This window comes from Thalassophryne amazonica, chromosome 20 (assembly GCF_902500255.1).
Source record: "Thalassophryne amazonica chromosome 20, fThaAma1.1, whole genome shotgun sequence".
Lineage (NCBI taxonomy): Eukaryota > Metazoa > Chordata > Actinopteri > Batrachoidiformes > Batrachoididae > Thalassophryne > Thalassophryne amazonica.
In genome coordinates this window covers 34,606,406-34,624,727 of record NC_047122.1, presented here as the reverse complement: position 1 = coordinate 34,624,727, position 18,322 = coordinate 34,606,406, and the positions used below count along the sequence as shown (strand labels likewise).

At 40.9% G+C, this 18,322-nt stretch overlaps 1 protein-coding gene and 1 long non-coding RNA gene across 2 annotated transcripts in view; one reads left to right on the top strand and one right to left on the bottom strand.

The window, feature by feature from the left end:
• The window catches only part of LOC117501263 (dolichyl-diphosphooligosaccharide--protein glycosyltransferase subunit STT3B-like), a 124,723-nt gene extending 117,798 nt beyond the window's left edge, over nucleotides 1–6,925 (top strand). Inside the window, 6 exon segments of the mRNA XM_034160103.1 lie at nucleotides 1,620–1,807; nucleotides 2,682–2,853; nucleotides 3,360–3,533; nucleotides 3,828–3,941; nucleotides 5,199–5,405; nucleotides 5,780–6,925. Coding sequence (XP_034015994.1) covers nucleotides 1,620–1,807; nucleotides 2,682–2,853; nucleotides 3,360–3,533; nucleotides 3,828–3,941; nucleotides 5,199–5,405; nucleotides 5,780–5,854 — 930 coding nt within the window. The 3' untranslated portion in view covers nucleotides 5,855–6,925.
• LOC117501265 lies at nucleotides 1,831–15,280 on the bottom strand. The gene is made up of 3 exons (XR_004557987.1): nucleotides 15,269–15,280; nucleotides 7,738–7,740; nucleotides 1,831–1,982 (listed from the first exon to the last, which is right to left on the bottom strand). It is a non-coding gene; the product is annotated as an uncharacterized LOC117501265 (long non-coding RNA).
• Between the last annotated feature and the right edge of the window lie 3,042 nt (nucleotides 15,281–18,322).

Here is an 18,322-nt window from a genome sequence, read left to right as displayed (position 1 = left end):
TGATCAGCCGTGGTGCTGATGTGACACTGTGTTGATCTTCAGTTGTGTTGTCACAATATCCTGACTACTGTAATTCCACGATGGACAAGCAAAGCTTGCAAATTCGGCTCAAGCATTTTGACACAGTTGTCTGGATTTTTTTTTTTCCTCTCTAACTTTTTCCACACATCTGAATTCCCAGCGGATCCTTGAATGTCCGATTTGTATAAGGAGTAACTAGTTAGTCCCAGTGGGTTTTATCTTCCTTATTGGATTGTCCACCTTCAGTGCCTGAGGTTGAGAGTTCCAGTCCAGTGCGGAACAGACACAGAACCGGTTACTTAGGTTCAGTCATCCAGCCCTTCTTTTTAACTTCATCCTCAGAAAGAGGGTCTAGATACAAGCACATTTATCTGCTGAAAGGTTTTGGGTGTTTTCTGAACTGGAACACTGGGTACTGATTGGCTGAGAACTCCTACATCATCTTTTCAACCTAGTTGTTGCACGATCATGGCATGGTTGTCGATAAAGCAAGGCTTCGCCATCAAACTAAAAGAACTCGACTGCTTGCAGCTTTTGTTGACGCTTTTGCTGTTCAGCATCTGTGACACGGTTTCCCCTGCACCCTCTAATGGTCACAATCGAAAAGTCTGTTGTGTCCGAATATTTAGGAAGACATGTTGCAGAATGGAGGTGTGTCTGTGAGGGACATTTATGGCAAATACCAGTGTGGGATAAGTCACGTTTTATTGGTTGACGTTTCTCCCAATCGAGACCATTTGGGATGACGACACAGAATCTAAGTACATCGAACAATAAATACACAGCACAGGAATATGTTGTGTGGGATGCTCCTGTCAATCTCTGTGGTCATGGTCTCGCACAAACTCAGATCTTCACGTCTCCGCTGGGACTGCTGTTGCCTGCTTTTCAGCGACTGCTGCATTTATTGTTGAAACACGATGTTGACTTCATATATTCCTGTTCCATGGTAATGATGTCGCCCACATTTATCGATTCTGCAGAGGCGTCACTAAAATGATTTTCCTGCTTGTGCAACACATTTGGTAAAAACTGACAAGTGCTCATGAAATTATAGTTTTTTTTTAATCCCAGGAATAGCAAAGTGATTTTATAATTCCGTCAGCAGAAACACTGCTGATATGGTGGTGTTACTGCTCCAGACTAATGGGAAAAATGCACTGATGCATTTCATATGTAATTGAAAGCTTTAATACATGCTGCTTGTTTTATTTTCATACAAAAAGAAAAAGCAAAGTAAAAACCTCAGTCCCACACAACCTTTTTTTAACCTTCTTTTCTTTACTGATGGGCCTTTTTTTATTAGCTGCATTCACTTATTGCAGTTAGAAAATGTTGGATTTTAGCACAAACAGCAGTTTTTAGAAGTCGATTCTGTTTCGAGTTCACTTTGAAGTGAGAACACCAGTAATTTAGCACATAATCTACGCTGTGCAGGGTTTTTTGTCGTCTTTATGAGAGCAGTTTAGGTCACACCGCTGGCTCGAGGAGGCTTTGCTCATTTACTAAAATTAAAGAGTCATAGCGCTCAATAATGCAGAGCAGATCGCCACACAACTGCGCTGTCCATCATCGCGGCTGCTTGTCTCCCCCTACAGGCTGGTAAGGTGCGTAAACATGTTTCAGAGCAGGAGAAGACAGAGGAGGGTTTGGGTCCGAACATCAAGTCCATCGTCACCATGCTAATGTTGATGCTGCTGATGATGTTCGCCGTCCACTGCACCTGGGTGACCAGCAACGCCTACTCCAGCCCCAGCGTGGTTTTGGCGTCCTACAACCACGACGGGTAAGAACTCTGCATGCGTTTTTTACACAAGGCCAAAGTATGGCCATCGGGTATTGCGAAGACTTTGCGTCCATCTGTGCACCACATAACTCAAGTCCTATTGCTGCCAAAGTCTTTAAATTCACAGGGACCATTCTTGGAACACAGACCTTGGACAAGTTCAAAGATGGCTAACCTTGACCTATTCTAAGGGGTCAAAAGGTCACATTCTTTCTACACACTCTTTCATTGATTACATGCTCATACGACCAAGAGTATTTTAGCATTGAGTTGTATTATATTGTGTTAATGGACATTGGCTACAGGAAGTCTGGATCTCAGCACCTCATGTGCACAAATGCCCAAAGCGCCAAAATACAGCATGATGGATTTAAATGTGTATTTCATGAGAAGCAGGGTTAAAAAAATAACTTTTTGTGGTTTGATTGCTTAATTCTTTATTTCTGGGTCAGATGAAAGATCTCACATTTTTACAAGATAAAGAAGAGCTGATAAAATATTTGCTGTAGTTTTTCCTTTTTTCCCCTTGCAGACATAATTATTCTCTTTAACAATTAGACAGGAGATACTGAAAGCAGAGTCTAAATATATTAATAATGTCACAGCAGCTGCAGATGAGGGTTTAGCTGTGCTAACAGGAGCATGGCTGCAGTCACACTGTTCCGCATATGTAATATGATTACCACACTGAAATATCATTGGTTGCCTGGCTTTCAACCTGCTTCTTCTTCTCGAGGTAAATTTAGGATGTTCAAAATCTGAGGCTCCATTTTTCCAGCCGTTGTTTCCCGTCTGCGTCAGTCTCAACTGAAATAATAATAATAATAATACTATGGGTGTCAGCACCGTGACCTGTCACACGTCTCCTCGTTAGGACTCGTAACATCCTGGATGACTTCAGAGAAGCCTACTACTGGCTGAGGCAGAACACGGACGAGCACGCGCGCGTCATGTCGTGGTGGGACTATGGCTACCAGATAGCCGGCATGGCTAACAGGACCACACTGGTGGACAACAACACGTGGAACAACAGTCACATTGCGCTGGTGAGCCTCGTCTTCTTTTTTTCTGCTGTGTTTCTTCTGCGTCTTTGCTCTGATGTTGTCTTGTTCTCTCGGGTGCACATTCAGAGGAACTTTATTCAATTAGAAACCACTTTGTTGCACCAAGTCTTTCATGTTATTGCCATGTTGTGTGAAACAGTTTCCAACTAGCTGGATAATCTTGATTACTTTTAAGTTTTCTTATTGACTTCACGCTGCGCTGTCAAATTTTTTTCTTTCTTTTTTTCTCTCTGTGCTGTCAAATGGAGAGATGTCTTTGTCTTTTAGTTTAATCTCTTCTGGCTGTCTCATTTTGTTCACTCTCCATCTGTCTACTTTCTGCACGTCACATCTTCTACAGTGTAATTACAGCAAACGCACGCTGATTCCTGTTCCATCATTAGAGCCTCTGCGTTTCTGTCTGTATCTCTGCACTGAAATATTAATTTACCGTAACACACAGGAAGCCTTGATCAGAGATATCGTCTTTCTTTTACCTCCCCCACAAGGTGGGCAAAGCCATGTCCTCAAATGAGAGTGCCGCCTACGAAATCATGAAGTCACTGGATGTGGACTACGTGCTGATTATCTTTGGCGGAGTTATTGGCTACTCCGGAGATGATATCAACAAGTTTCTTTGGATGGTGAGAATAGCGGAAGGCGAGCACCCGAAAGACATCAGGGTGAGTGCGGCACCTTGGTTTGTGCAGACGTTTTCTGTAAAATAATGAAAAACCAAACCGTTTAATTCTTTGCCTCGCTGAATCATTTGGTATCAGTGAATGTGTGTCCAGTCCAGAACCATGAAATGTGAGGAATCGGTTTAGTTTTCTGGATGCTAAAGATTTTCTGCTGTAGAGCTTCTGTTAAAAGATTGTTTTTTTGGGGGGGGGTTTTTGCACCACCACCATTTTCAGTACCGAGTTCTCAGTCACATTTCTTGTAAACTGTTTCATTATCTTCATATTTGCCTTCAGGAAAGTGACTACTTCACCCCGCAGGGAGAGTTCAGGGTGGACAAAGCTGGTTCCCCGACTCTGCTCAACTGCCTCATGTACAAGATGTCCTACTATCGATTTGGCGAAATGCAGGTGAGGTGGGGGGGGGACAGTTTCACAAACATTTTCTTTTTTTATTATTATTTTTAGCATCGCAGGTTCTGCCCAGAGCGACAGAAAAACTTGAACTGAACTGAACTTAACGAGAAATAAAATCTGGTTAGGGTGTGATCTTCTCTGTAGGTACAAATAATGAGTTTCAGGTCTCTGGCTTGATCAGAAGATAACGAGGAGCTGCCACCACTAAAGAAAGAAAGAAAAATCACCGCTGCTATATTTGCTCATCTTACAGAAGCATAACAAGCAGCTGCCACAAATAAAGCTGCAAAACCTTCTTCTGCAGCATCCTATAAGGAGACAAAAGGATTTAAAGAAGCACCTAGTGGAGCTCCTGAGGTAAAGAGAGTAGAGAGAGACAAAGGACAAAGGAGGTATATGAAGGATTGACAGAAGCAAAGGAATGATCACAGTGTTCCTGCTTTGACGCCGCCTGGCCAGTGACTTGGTGAAGATGCGGATCTATGCTGCCGACATCCGTGAGCAAGAAGCCGACACTGTCAGAGGTGTTTGAAGATGACGAGATCCAGAAACCAAGGCGTAGTAGGAAATGAAAGAGTGAGGAGGGAGGTGACAAGTTCATGAAAAGAGAAGAGGAGACGTGGCTTTAGAAGAAGTCAGGAAAAAGGAGTGTAATCTGAGGGGGGAAATGCAGTCGAGGAAAGGATTGTTCTGAGAAGAGAGAGCAGCCATAAGCAGGACAGGTTGAACCTGTAAATTCATACTGGACGAACAGGTGCCGCTGTGCAAAAAAAAAAAAAAAAAAACGTGCCGGCTGCAGCGTTTAGTGTCTTTGTGTACGGGTTGGTGTTTTACGGAGTAGAACCTGTTTTAATGTGCGGTCCCGACCAGCATGACTAACATGTCCATCAAAATCGCACAACTCTTGTGGCTGAAGCCGTTAAGACGCGCACAACCTACAGCAAGGTGCAGGTTCAAATCCTGACCTGCTGTAACAGCCCAAGATTTACCCTCTGCTCAGACTATACCCATGGTTCAAGTAGGCTGAAATGTTTTATACCCCATGTGTATTCTGGGAAAGTCCAGTTTATATGCAAGGATATTAATTTAGGCTAGGCTGTTTTAAGCCCTCTCCCTGTTTTGTTTTATTTGTGTTTTAAGGTGGTTCTTGCTTTGTACCAAAGTGTATTTTCTTCCTATTTTCATGTGAATAGTTAATCGGGTTCCGTTGTCTAAGCTGCTGTCTGTTATGTCTCTTTAAAAATCTCTCAGCTGGATTTCCGGACACCGCCTGGCTTTGACCGGACGCGCAACGCCGAGATCGGCAACAAGGACATCAAGTTTCACCACCTGGAGGAGGCTTTCACATCCGAACACTGGCTGGTCCGGATCTACAAGGTCAAGAGCTTGGAAAACCGAGAACCGCTTGACCACAAACTGCGCAGCATCGTTCCCAAGCAGAAGTACACCTCCAAAAAGGTGCATATTGGTTTGGGTTCTCTGTCATTTTAGTTACAGATGAACTAAAATAAATTTGTTCCGTAATTGAAAAGCTCTGACTTTAATATTTTTTTTAATTTTGTGCATCATGGACTAAAAAGTGAAACAGGTTTTTGTTCTTTAAAGCGGGTTTCTATATTAATCATCAGCAGGTGTAATTGCTCCATATCACATTTTTTATATGGGGAACATTTCAATAAACTAGATTTATTTAAGTTCCTTTCTCGAAGTCAGAGCTGGTCTGTTTTCTGGTCTCAGTTTGTGTAAATGAACACAATTTTAAAGAAATGCTAAATGAAATGGTAACAACTTCTAACATGAAAACTAATATTTTTGTTGTCTTCTCTACGCAGACTGCCAAGAGGAAGCGAGGACACATTAAGAACAAGCTCATCTTGAGAAAAGGCAAAAAACTACACAAAAAATAAACATGAACCCAACTAGGAAAAGGGATCTCTTACTACCAATGAAGACAAACACAGGCGCCGGTAATCTGCCTCTTGATCTCAAGTGCTTCTCATTACAGCGCCCCCATGCGGCGGGGAGGTTGGAGTGTCATATCTGGAAGGTTAGAACTGATATTCTTTTTTTGATTTGTTTTTAATTCTGGGGAACTTTATCTTGGGTTTTGTTTTTTTTGTTGTTGTTGTTTTTTTTTTTATCTCTTTAGTCTTTTTTCATGTTACTTGAATGTGCGGAAAATTACAGGGCTGCTCTTCTTGGTTCAGTGTCAGCTAATTTATGTGGTACGTGACTTAACGGCTTATCTGTCCAAGGATATGCGGGGAGGGGGTACAGGAAGGAAAAGACTGAGAACGTTTGCACCAAAGACCCACCGACCTTGCTCTGCGGCACATGTGAACTCGTTGGAGAGAGTGAGGACGCGCGGGAGTGAAGGCTGAGGTTCCTGATGCGTGTACAGAGCACAGTATGCGGAATGGCGGAACGTCTTGGCGCAGCCCATCTGTAATATTAACCTTTTTGTCTGCCTAGCTTCCTGTCATCATTTACAACAAATCCTTTAGAAAGAAAATTGGCCTCGTGTAAATATGTTGTGTAAAGAAAAAGCTTAAAATGATTATAATATATTGGATTATTGTGGCTATTTTTTTTTTTTAGACATTCAATTTTTCTTTTTTAGTTCATGATGTGACTTTTAAATTTAATTTTTATGACTGCAACTAGGACAGTGAATGCAATAATTGTCAAATACAGGGCCTTGAGATTTTGTTGAAAGAAAGATTGCGATCCCGTTTTAAAAAAATATATATAAATCATAGATTGTACTTTTTGCTGCTATGGTGTTAATGGTGGAAGGAAGTGAGCAAATGTGTAAAAAGTAGTGATGATAAATTAGGCCTCCCTTCCTGCAGAGGGAGCTCTTTTTCAGATAGCGCGCCTAGTGCCTCACTGATGGTCATCATTGCCTCCTTACTTTGTTACTGTTAGCGCTTCTTTAGCTCTTCATCCTTTATCTGACCACAATGAGGCGCTAATTTATTTTAAAAAAAAGTCTGGAAAAGTCCAGCGTGCGTGACAGTTGACTGAGGAAATGTGAAGACTTTAAATCTGCCTGTAATTAGTTACATCCATAAGGACACAAACTTAATTTAGTGCCGTGTCTCAATTATGTTTTTTCACTTTGTTGCACTTTAATATTGCTCAGTTAGGAGATATAATCCAAAAAGTATGATAAACCACTGTCCTTTTTGTGCGACCTTAGTTATGTTGGAGCATTGTTAGCAATTAACTCTGAGCGCTCTTATGTGACTATATCATATTATACATATATAAAAGTTAATTTTTGGCAGAAACAAACAAACAGTAGAAATGAATCACTTTATTCTTTGCTGTGGCAACCCAGAGCAAAAAGGAAAAAGCTGACAAATTATACGTTGAGGTTTCCGTATTTCTTGAAACCTATCGTTAACTTGTTCACAATTTTTAAAGTAGGTCTTTATTTCATTGTGATTCTGAGCGCACATTTACTCTCATCTCCCCTTTCAGCTGATCTGTTCATTCATTGATTCTCTTCCTCAGTTTTTCACAAAAGGATTTCTCAAAAGCAAAGCTGTTATCAAAGTAAAGCTCAGAGGCTTGAACACTAACATTTTAATATACTAGGTCATTTAAAGTGAACTCATTCTCCAGTTAGCCCAAATTTTGGGGGAAAGCTTCTCCAAAGCATCTTAAAAGTACAAAGATTTAGCATATACCGTAATTTCCGGACTATAAGCCGTTATTTTTTTTCACACGCTTTGAACACTGCGGCTTTTACAATGATGCAGCTAGTTTATGGATTTTTTTTTACAGGCTTTTTCATAAGTCGAAATACGTCAATTGATGCTGTCAATTGATTTCCTGAAAGCTGTGCTCCTCGTGGTGTAAATTCACGCACAGTGTAAATATAAGTTCTTAACCATCTGTTTTAGTGAAGAAAAGTCCCTCTCCGGCACTTTGCACCAGAGTTGCTAAGTCAGCTCAGTTTGCGCAGCCGAGCCTTCTTCCCCCCACCCTTCCAAACCGGTTCTCTGTCTTGGCGTAACAAGTCTAAAAAGTCACAGCGCCTCATTAACGTCTCATTTACCACAGACTCCATCTGATCCTGGCTGCACGTGATGAAAGTTAGAAAAAGAAAAAGTTAAAATTACTCAGTTCTCTGTGTGAAGCAAAGACACCGTGGGCGCGCGCTGGATGATGTGCGCATCAGTATTTAAATGTAACACCCAATTGGGGGGGAAGCATTTACAGTACATATTTAATTAAAAGTTAAAAACATCTGTCTAGCATCTTTCTGTGTAAATATCTCATGTTACAACATGGAGACCCGCGGCTTATAGACAAGTGCGGCCTATTTATGTACAGTTTTTTGGTGGGTGCGCCTAATATTCAGGTGCGCTCTATTACAGTACTAATTACAGTAATAATACCGTAATTTCCAGACTATAAGTTGCACTGGAGTATTAGTTGCATTTGTCCAAAAATTTGACATGAATGGGGGTGTGTGTAGCATCTAAGTTGCATTATTTTTTAAACATACTGCTACCACTTCATGCAGCAAGAAGCAAAATTAATTTAATTGCCGCATTTATTTATAATGCAAACACTGTTAACAATAAAAAGCTAACAAGCTAATTAGTATTATTGTACAAGGCATAAAACTGTGAATAAACTGTTTCTTGTCACCACCAAACAGACTATCATAGTTGAGATAAAGATGCCCTGTAATTAAACCTTTTGAAAATCACATTTTTATTGCAAACACTGTGAAAAATGTTGTAAAATGCGACATATAGTCCGGAAAATATGCATGTATTCTTCCTGTTAATCTCGTAGTGTTTAATTGGGACACAGCACTTTTCCTTTGACCTCTTTTGTATGTGCACTGGTCTTTCAGATGTGTTCAAACACTAAATGAATGAAGTTTTTGTTGCTGATGGTGTTTGTTTTTGGCAGGGGTCATACGGCTGGACTTCTGTTCTCAATCCATTTTAGAGAAAGTTGGAAGCTTCTTTTTCTTTTTTTTTTACAACTGTAAATCAAAACAAGTCCCCATTTCCACACGGTGTTATGTTGTTCAAACCTTTGCATTCAGTGGAAGCCTTAATGTGATTTGTAGGGGGTTTTTGTGTGTTCTTTTTGCCCTCTTGTTAAAATTTGTTTTGTGTGCATTTTAAAACAGAGTGGATTCTGCAAAGTTGATTCATTTCTGAGTAGCTCAGCGCCATCTGTGCTCATTGTCACTGATTATTTTGTGTTCTGGAATTTGTTTCTGTCCATCTTCAAAGTTTACATTTTTCTTTGGTTACTTCATCTTTAAATATACACTGCAATGAGAGAGTTTGTCCAAGCTGTTTGGTTTTTATGAAACTAAAGCATTTGGTGCTGTGCAAACACGTTTCCTTTGCAGACTTGTTTTTCAGCCGTAGTGAACCACATGATGGCAGCAATTGACTTTTTGGATGATGACATTTGCTGCTGAGAACAGACTGTGCAAAGAACAGTGAGTACAGGAAATCCAGTTGCGGTTTCAAGACTTGTTGGTCCCGAGTCTGTCAGGTCTGCTGATGTGGTTTTGTGAAGCTTTGCTTCATGAAATTTTCAATGTTAGTCCATTTTATTAGTATCGGAATGGGTCTCAGCCTCAACTTCATTTAAATTCTGGGTCTGTTAGTGAAAGCTAGGGCTATTGGCCGACAGTCACTTTAGTATTTTCTCTGCTTTCCTGTCCATTTACTGCTGATGAATTATACCTTAGGTGTGGTTTTTCCAGCCGACAGATTCTGCTCTTTTTCTCTCTGTCTGAGGTGCACAGGGCATTGCACAGGATCGACATCTACGGACTGACCTAGAGATGCCATGCCTGAAGCTGATGCAGCAGATGTTGCTTTGATTTCCTGTTTTCTCTTTCTTCAGCTTTGTAAAACTTTGTAGTGGTCAGAATGTTCAGTCACACCTCTGAATCTGGTCTGCTTGAGGTTTCTTCCTTAATATCATCAGAGGGAGTTTTTTCTTACCACTGTTGCCTGTGTGCTTGCTGTAGGGGTTGGTAAGGTTTGACCTTACTTGTCAAGCACCTTGAGGCAGCTTTGTTTTGATTTGGTGCTATATAAATTAAATAAATTTAAGTCCTACTGTATATCTTTATTGAGCCATACAAAGCTAAAATATGCTGTAGTCACTGAGATGCATATCATTGCATCCTTGGACTCTGCTTTAGGAACAGATCAAACGAGTGGCTTTTTTTTTTTTTTTCGTGCTCCCGTGACGAAATGAGTCAAATTTTCGTGACAGGTTTTTTTTTTAAACTCACTATTCCTATCCCTACTCCTGCCCCCACCCTAAGCATAACCACCACCACCCCCCCACTTCACTTTTAATTTCGTGCAGCCAACAGAATGTATTAGAATGAATTCGTGCTGCATGATGAAAATGAGGCATTTTTCGTCACAGTATCATAAACCAATAGATTAATGTACATTTCATGCTGCTGAATCACGACTTACCATGAAACCAGGGTGCAGAAGCACAAAGCGCTTTACAGTGATGCCTCACATTCACATAGACACACACCAATGTCAGGGTGCTTTCATGCAAGGCGCTCACTACACACCGGGAGCAACTTGGGAATTAAGGACCTTGTCCAAGGGCCCTCAGTGATTTTCCGGTCTGGCTGGGTTTTGAACCGAGGATTCTCTGGTCTGAAGCCCAACACTTAACCACTAGACCATCACCTCCCCCTCCTAATGTTAAAATTTAACCTGCACAATTTTATCAGGTCAAGATAAACATTTGTCATCTGAAATGCAGTTGTGTTCAAAATAATAGCTTATTTAAAAAAGTGAGTAAAGGTTAGAATCCTTATCATAGCTTTTATTTCCATACATACAAATAAATTGGGAACACTGCACATTATATTCCAAATCAAAACATGAAGAAAAATGTATTGGATTTATTACTTTACAGATAGTGAAGGAAAAGGAATTTTAGGCTGTTCAGGAAAAAAAAAAAAGTGTCTGCCTTTTTCTTTCTGTGAACCTTATTACACGCTGACAGGTGGCTCTTATTTAAGGGAAAAGGCATCAAATGTTTGTACATGCTGGTTGTTGTTCATTTCTCTCTGAAAATCTGAGTAAAGTACAGCGTACATTGATTAAAAAGTTGAATGGAGTGGGGAAAACACAAAGAAATGCAGGAAATGAGACTGCTGAGCTAAAATGATATCAAATGCTTTAAAATGCCAACCAAAACCAGGAAGACGTGGAAGAAAACAGAAAACTGCCATTCAAATGGATCGAAATATAGCCAGAATGGCGAAGACTCTACCAATGATCAGCTCCAGGGTGATCAAAGAAGGTCCAAAATTACTGTAACTGTAATGTATGTGAACATGCCTATGTGAAGCCAAACTATGGCAAGAAGCCCCCCACAAGGTCGCACTATTTAAAAAAAAAAAAAAAATGACACGTGCTGAAAGAGGTCATAATTTGCCAAACGACACTGAGTAAAGGGAACTGGAGCAACAGTTTGTAGACTTATAAAAGCAAGATTGATATTTTTTGATCTAAAGGGCTACAAACAGTTTGTCAGGTGACCGACACCCCCCCCCCCCCCCCCAAGAGAAAACCTATTCAAGCCACAGTTCACTGTGAAGACAGCGAAACATGGTGGAGCAAACATCATGATGTGGTGTCGACCTATTTATCACATACCATACACCAATATCACATTTTGAATACATCGAAATACTTGATGAGATCATGTTGCCTCATGCTGAAGAGGAAATATCCTTGAAATGGGTGTTTCAACAAGACAACGACCCCAAACACACCGGCAAGTGAGCAGCATCTCGGTTCCAGATCAACAAGATTTACATTATGGAGTGGTCAGCCCAATACGGGGACCTTAATTCAATAAAAGACTTGTGGGGTGGCATGAAAAATGCTGTTTCTTTTTAAACTGTTTTTGTTAGTTTTTTTCCATATAAGTATGAAAATAAAAGAAAAAACGAAATGGGGGGGGAAAAAAGCAAGCAGAACTAGGTGTACAAAGGGCAGCAATATACACTGTTGCATCACCAAAACATTACAACCCAACAAGCTTTCAAGGTTGAGGTGAGTGAACAGTTGTGGGCATGTTGGAGTGAGTGCCAGGCTGGGCAAGGTGATCTAAGAATGGTTGCCATTAGAGGGGATGATCTGGATAAAATCCAGATCATCAGTTGAAGTCGTCCTGTTAGGCTGACGTGTTGGCATCAGAATTTTGGCTCTCTGTTGGGACTATTTACACAGAGACTGCTACCTGCTGCTTTGGACTTGAATTAACAGTCTTTTTCAAGACTTTTTTACCTTTTTACTTTTTTTTTACTTTTTTACTGTGCTCCAACGCCTAAGGAAGACCTCTAACGGTCGAAACATCGCGACGGAGCACTTTTATCAGCTAACTTTCATCAGCGTTGGCAAGCTAACTAGCTTGCTAACGCTTTCGTTTTTATTTTTTTTTATTTTTTTTATTTTTTTTTTCTCTTTTAGCACTGTTGTCGTGCGTTATCTGTGCTGCTCCACAGCGTGTTTAGTTGATTTTTATTTTATTTTAGCACCGTTGTCGTGCGTTCGCTGTTGTCGTGCGTTGCCTGTGCTGCTTCATGGCCTGTTTGGTGCCTTGATTGGGGCACTCCTTCTGCTGAATCACCTTTAAATTATTTACACATTATTCACTTTGTGTGTTTTTAGGAATCCGCTAGGTTGCGTAGCTACTAGCTCTTAGCCGATTTAGCATGGCGGCTTCTCCTGTCTCACCCGCACTTTTCTGCTCTGGGTGTGAAATGTTTAGTTATTCCTCGGCTTCCTTTAGCAGTAACGGTACTTGTAATAAGTGCAGCTTATTCGTAGCTTTGGAGGCCAGGCTGGGCGAATTGGAGACTCGGCTCCGCACCGTGGAAAATTCTACAGCTAGCCAGGCCCCTGTAGTCGGTGCGGACCAAGGTAGCTTAGCCGCCGCTAGTTCCCCCCTGGCAGATCCCGGGCAGTCGGGAAAGCAGGCCGGCTGGGTGACTGTGAGGAGGAAGCGTAGCCCTAAACAGAAGCCCCGTGTACACCGTCAACCCGTTCACATCTCTAACCGTTTTTCCCCACTCGACGATACACTCGCCGAGGATCAAACTCTGGTTATTGGCGACTCTGTTTTGAGAAATGTGAAGTTAGCGACACCAGCAACCATTGTCAATTGTCTTCCGGGGGCCAGAGCAGGCGACATCGAAGGACATTTGAAATTGCTGGCTAAGGCTAAGCGTAAATTTGGTAAGATTGTAATTCACGTCGGCAGTAATGACACTCGGTTACGCCAATCGGAGGTCACTAAAATTAACATTAAATCGGTGTGTAACTTTGCAAAAACAATGTCGGACTCTGTTGTTTTCTCTGGGCCCCTCCCCAATCAGACCGGGAGTGACATGTTTAGCCGCATGTTCTCCTTGAATTGCTGGCTGTCTGAGTGGTGTCCAAAAAATGAGGTGGGCTTCTGGGGAAAACCTGGTCTTGTTAGGAGAGACGGCATCCATCCCACTTTAGATGGAGCAGCTCTCATTTCTAGAAATCTGGCCAATTTTCTTGGATCCTCCAAACTGTGACTGTCCAGCGTTGGGACCAGGAGGCAGAGCTGTGGTCTTATACACCTCTCTGCAGCTTCTCTCCCCCTGCCATCCCCTCGTTGCCCCATCCCCGTAGAGACGGTGCCTGCTCCCACACCACCAATAACCAGCAAAAATCTATTTAAGCATAAAAATTCAAAAAGAAAAAATAATATAGCACCTTCAATTGCACCACAGACTAAAACAGTTAAATGTGGTCTATTAAACATTAGGTCTCTCTCTTCTAAGTCCCTGTTGGTAAATGATATAATAATTGATCAACGTATTGATTTATTCTGCCTAACAGAAACCTGGTTACAGCAGGATGAATATGTTAGTTTAAATGAGTCAACACCCCCGAGTCACACTAACTGTCAGAATGCTCGTAGCACGGGCCGTGGCGGAGGATTAGCAGCAATCTTCCATTCCAGCTTATTAATTAATCAAAAACCTAGACAGAGCTTTAGTTCATTTGAAAGCTTGTCTCTTAGTCTTGTCCATCCAAATTGGAAGTCCCAAAAACCAGTTTTATTTGTTATTATCTATCGTCCACCTGGTCGTTACTGTGAGTTTCTCTGTGAATTTTCAGACCTTTTGTCTGACTTAGTGCTTAGCTCAGATAAGATAATTATAGTGGGCGATTTTAATATCCACACAGATGCTGAGAATGACAGCCTCAACACTGCATTTAATCTATTATTAGACTCTATCGGCTTTGCTCAAAAAGTAAATGAGTCCACCCACCACTTTAATCATATCTTAGATCTTGTTCTGACTTATGGTATGGAAATAGAAGACTTAACAGTATTCCCTGAAAACTCCCTTCTGTCTGATCATTTTTTAATAACATTTACATTTACCCTGATGGACTACCCTGCAGTGGGGAATAAGTTTCATTACACTAGAAGTCTTTCAGAAAGCGCTGTAACTAGGTTTAAGGATATGATTCCTTCGTTATGTTCTCTAATGTCATATACCAACACAGAGCAGAGTAGCTACCTAAACTCTGTAAGGGAGTTAGAGTATCTCGTCAATAGTTTTACATCCTCTTTGAAGACAACTTTGGATGCTGTAGCTCCTCTGAAAAAGAGAGCTTTAAATCAGAACTGTCTGACTCCGTGGTATAACTCACAAACTCGTAGCTTAAAGCAGATAACCCGTAAGTTGGAGAGGAAATGGCGTCTCACTAATTTAGAAGATCTTCACTTAGCCTGGAAAAAGAGTTTGTTGCTCTATAAAAAAGCCCTCCGTAAAGCTAGGACATCTTTCTACTCATCACTAATTGAAGAAAATAAGAATAACCTCAGGTTTCTTTTCAGCACTGTAGCTAAGCTGACAAAGAGTCAGAGCTCTATTGAGCTGAGTATTCCATTAACTTTAACTAGTAATGACGTCATGACTTTCTTTGCTAACAAAATTTTGACTATTAGAGAAAAAATTACTCATAACCATCCTAAAGATGTATCGTTATCTTTGGCTGCTTTCAGTGATGCCGGTATTTGGTTAGACTCTTTCTCTCCGGTTGTTCTGTCTGAGTTATTTTCATTGGTTGCTTTGTCCAAACCATCGGCATGTTTATTGGACCCCATTCCTGCCAGGCTGCTCAAGGAAGTCCTACCATTATTTAATGCTTCAATCTTAAATATGATCAATCTATCTTTGTTAGTTGGTTATGTACCACAGGCCTTTAAGGTGGCAGTAATTAAACCATTACTTAAAAAGCCATCACTTGACCCAGCTATCTTAGCTAATTATAGGCCAATTTCCAACCTTCCTTTTCTCTCAAAGATTCTTGAGAGGGTAGTTGTAAAACAGCTAACTGATCACCTGCAGAGGAATGGTCTATTTGAAGAGTTTCAGTCAGGTTTTAGAATTCATCATAGTACAGAAACAGCATTAGTGAAGGTTACAAATGATCTTCTTATGGCTTCGGACAGTGGACTTATCTCTGTGCTTGTTCTGTTGGACCTCAGTGCTGCTTTTGATACTGTTGACCATAAAATTTTATTACAGAGATTAGAGCATGTCATAGGTATTAAAGGCACTGCGCTGCGGTGGTTTGAATCATGTTTGTCTAATAGATTACAGTTTGTTCATGTAAATGGGGAATCTTCTTCACAGACTAAAGTTAATTATGGAGTTCCACAAGGTTCTGTGCTAGGACCAATTTTATTCACTTTATACATGCTTCCCTTAGGCAGTATTATTAGACGGTATTGCTTAAATTTTCATTGTTACGCAGATGATACCCAGCTTTATCTATCCATGAAGCCAGAGGATACACACCAATTAGCTAAACTGCAGGATTGTCTTACAGACATAAAGACATGGATGACCTCTAATTTCCTGCTTTTAAACTCAGATAAAACTGAAGTTATTGTACTTGGCCCCACAAATCTTAGAAGCATGGTGTCTAACCAGATCGTTACTCTGGATGGCATTTCCCTGATCTCTAGTAATACTGTGAGAAATCTTGGAGTCATTTTTGATCAGGATATGTCATTCAAAGCGCATATTAAACAAATATGTAGGACTGCCTTTTTGCATTTACGCAATATCTCTAAAATCAGAAAGGTTTTGTCTCAGAGTGATGCTGAAAAACTAATTCATGCATTTATTTCCTCTAGGCTGGACTATTGTAATTCATTATTATCAGGTTGTCCTAAAAGTTCCCTAAAAAGCCTTCAGTTGGTTCAGAATGCTGCAGCTAGAGTACTGACGGGGACTAGCAGGAGAGAGCATATCTCACCCGTGTTGGCCTCTCTTCATTGGCTTCCTGTTAATTCTAGAATAGAATTTAAAATTCTTCTTCTTACTTATAAGGTTTTGAATAATCAGGTCCCATCTTATCTTAGGGACCTCGTAGTACCATATTACCCCATTAGAGCGCTTCGCTCTTAGACTGCGGGCTTACTTGTAGTTCCTAGGGTTTGTAAGAGTAGAATGGGAGGCAGAGCCTTCAGCTTTCAGGCTCCTCTCTTGTGGAACCAGCTCCCAATTCAGATCAGGGAGACAGATACCCTCTCTACTTTTAAGATTAGGCTTAAAACTTTCCTTTTCGCTAAGGCTTATAGTTAGGGCTGGATCGGGTGACCCTGGACCATCCCTTGGTTATGCTGCTTTAGACGTAGATTGTGGGGGGGTTCCCATGATGCACTGTTTCTTTCTCTTTTTGCTCCGTATGCATCACTCTGCATTTAATCATTAGTGATCGATCTCTGCCCCCCTTCACGGCATGTCTTTTTCCTGGTTTTTTCCCTCAGCCCCAACCAGTCTCAGCAGAAGACTGCCCCTCCCTGAGCCTGGTTCTGCTGGAGGTTTCTTCCTGTTAAAAGGGAGTTTTTCCTTCCCACTGTTGCCAAGTGCTTGCTCATAGGGGGTCGTTTTGACCGTTGGGGTTTTTTATAATTATTGTATGGCCTTGCCTTACAATATGGAGCGCCTTGGGGCAACTGTTTGTTGTGATTTGGCGCTATATAAGAAAAAAGTTGATTGATGTAAAATTAAGATTGTCCATCACGCGGTATCGGATTCTCTCCATATGCAATAAACTACTTAAAAATGCTGTTTCTGAGGCAAAACCAAGAATGCAGAGGAGTTGTGAAATCCTGTCCAATTGTCCTGGGCTGGAATAACTTCAAGTGTCAGAAGTTGGTCGACTCCATACAACACGGATGTGAAGCAGTTAAACAGTGGCTACACAACCAAACGATAGTTCAGTGATTCACAGGAAAGACATCTTCAAACATGTTTCAGTTTATACGGTAAATGTTTGTAAAGAAAAATGCAGACTGTTATATTTTTGTTTTGAACAGCCTAAAATTCTTTCTTCACTTTCTGTAATGTTTGACGATGTTCTGATTTGTAATACGATGTGCAGTGTTCCCAATGTATTTGTGTGTATGGAAATAAAAGCTATAAGGATTTTGTGCTTTACTCACTTTTTAAACACAAGCAGGGGTGGTGGATAAGCGGTTAATGCACTTGGTTTCGGTGCAGAGGGTTCCCAGTTCAAACCCCACCCCTGCTTTCTCCATGTCAGTAAGAGCGTTCAGGCTAAAACCTGTGCCAAATCGATATGCAGATCCACCTCGGATCTGAAGGTACTTGCTTACTTTTACTCATATTTTAAACACACTGCTATTATTTTGAACACAACTGCAGTTACACGTGGCAAAGCAAGATGAAGAGCGGCTCAAAATGAGGACTGATGTGCTCCCTGGATCCTGGACCAAGTCAAGTGAAACTAATAAATGCCTAAGAGAAGTACTGCAGCACAAAGTGTATGACACCTTTACATGTATACTCTCAAACTGGAAGTACTGCACAAGTGGAGTATTTCTCTTTTGGTGCTCATTGAAAAGTCAGGTGGTTGTAGTCATTATCTGCACTATTTATGTATCATTGTGGGTCAGACTAAATAAAAGAAAAAAACACAAACCTGTGATTGCCATGGCATATTTATTAGAACAAACAGTACCTATGTGTAACTATTTGATGACATGAGCTGCACAGATGAGTGAAATAAGGCAGACAAATCAGGACATTTAATAACATGTCAGGCTGAATTAAATAACCCTGTTGTATTTGCGGACGTTAATGCTAGAATTTACGGTCGCAAATTGAGTTTTAAAAGTTTTATCGACCACGCGTTAGTGGAGTCGGTAAAACGGCTATTTGCAACCACAATCCAGCATTAACATCCACAAATCATCAGCCACAAGGGGGTTATTCCCATTCTAATCCAATTCCACTGTTTGCACCGTTT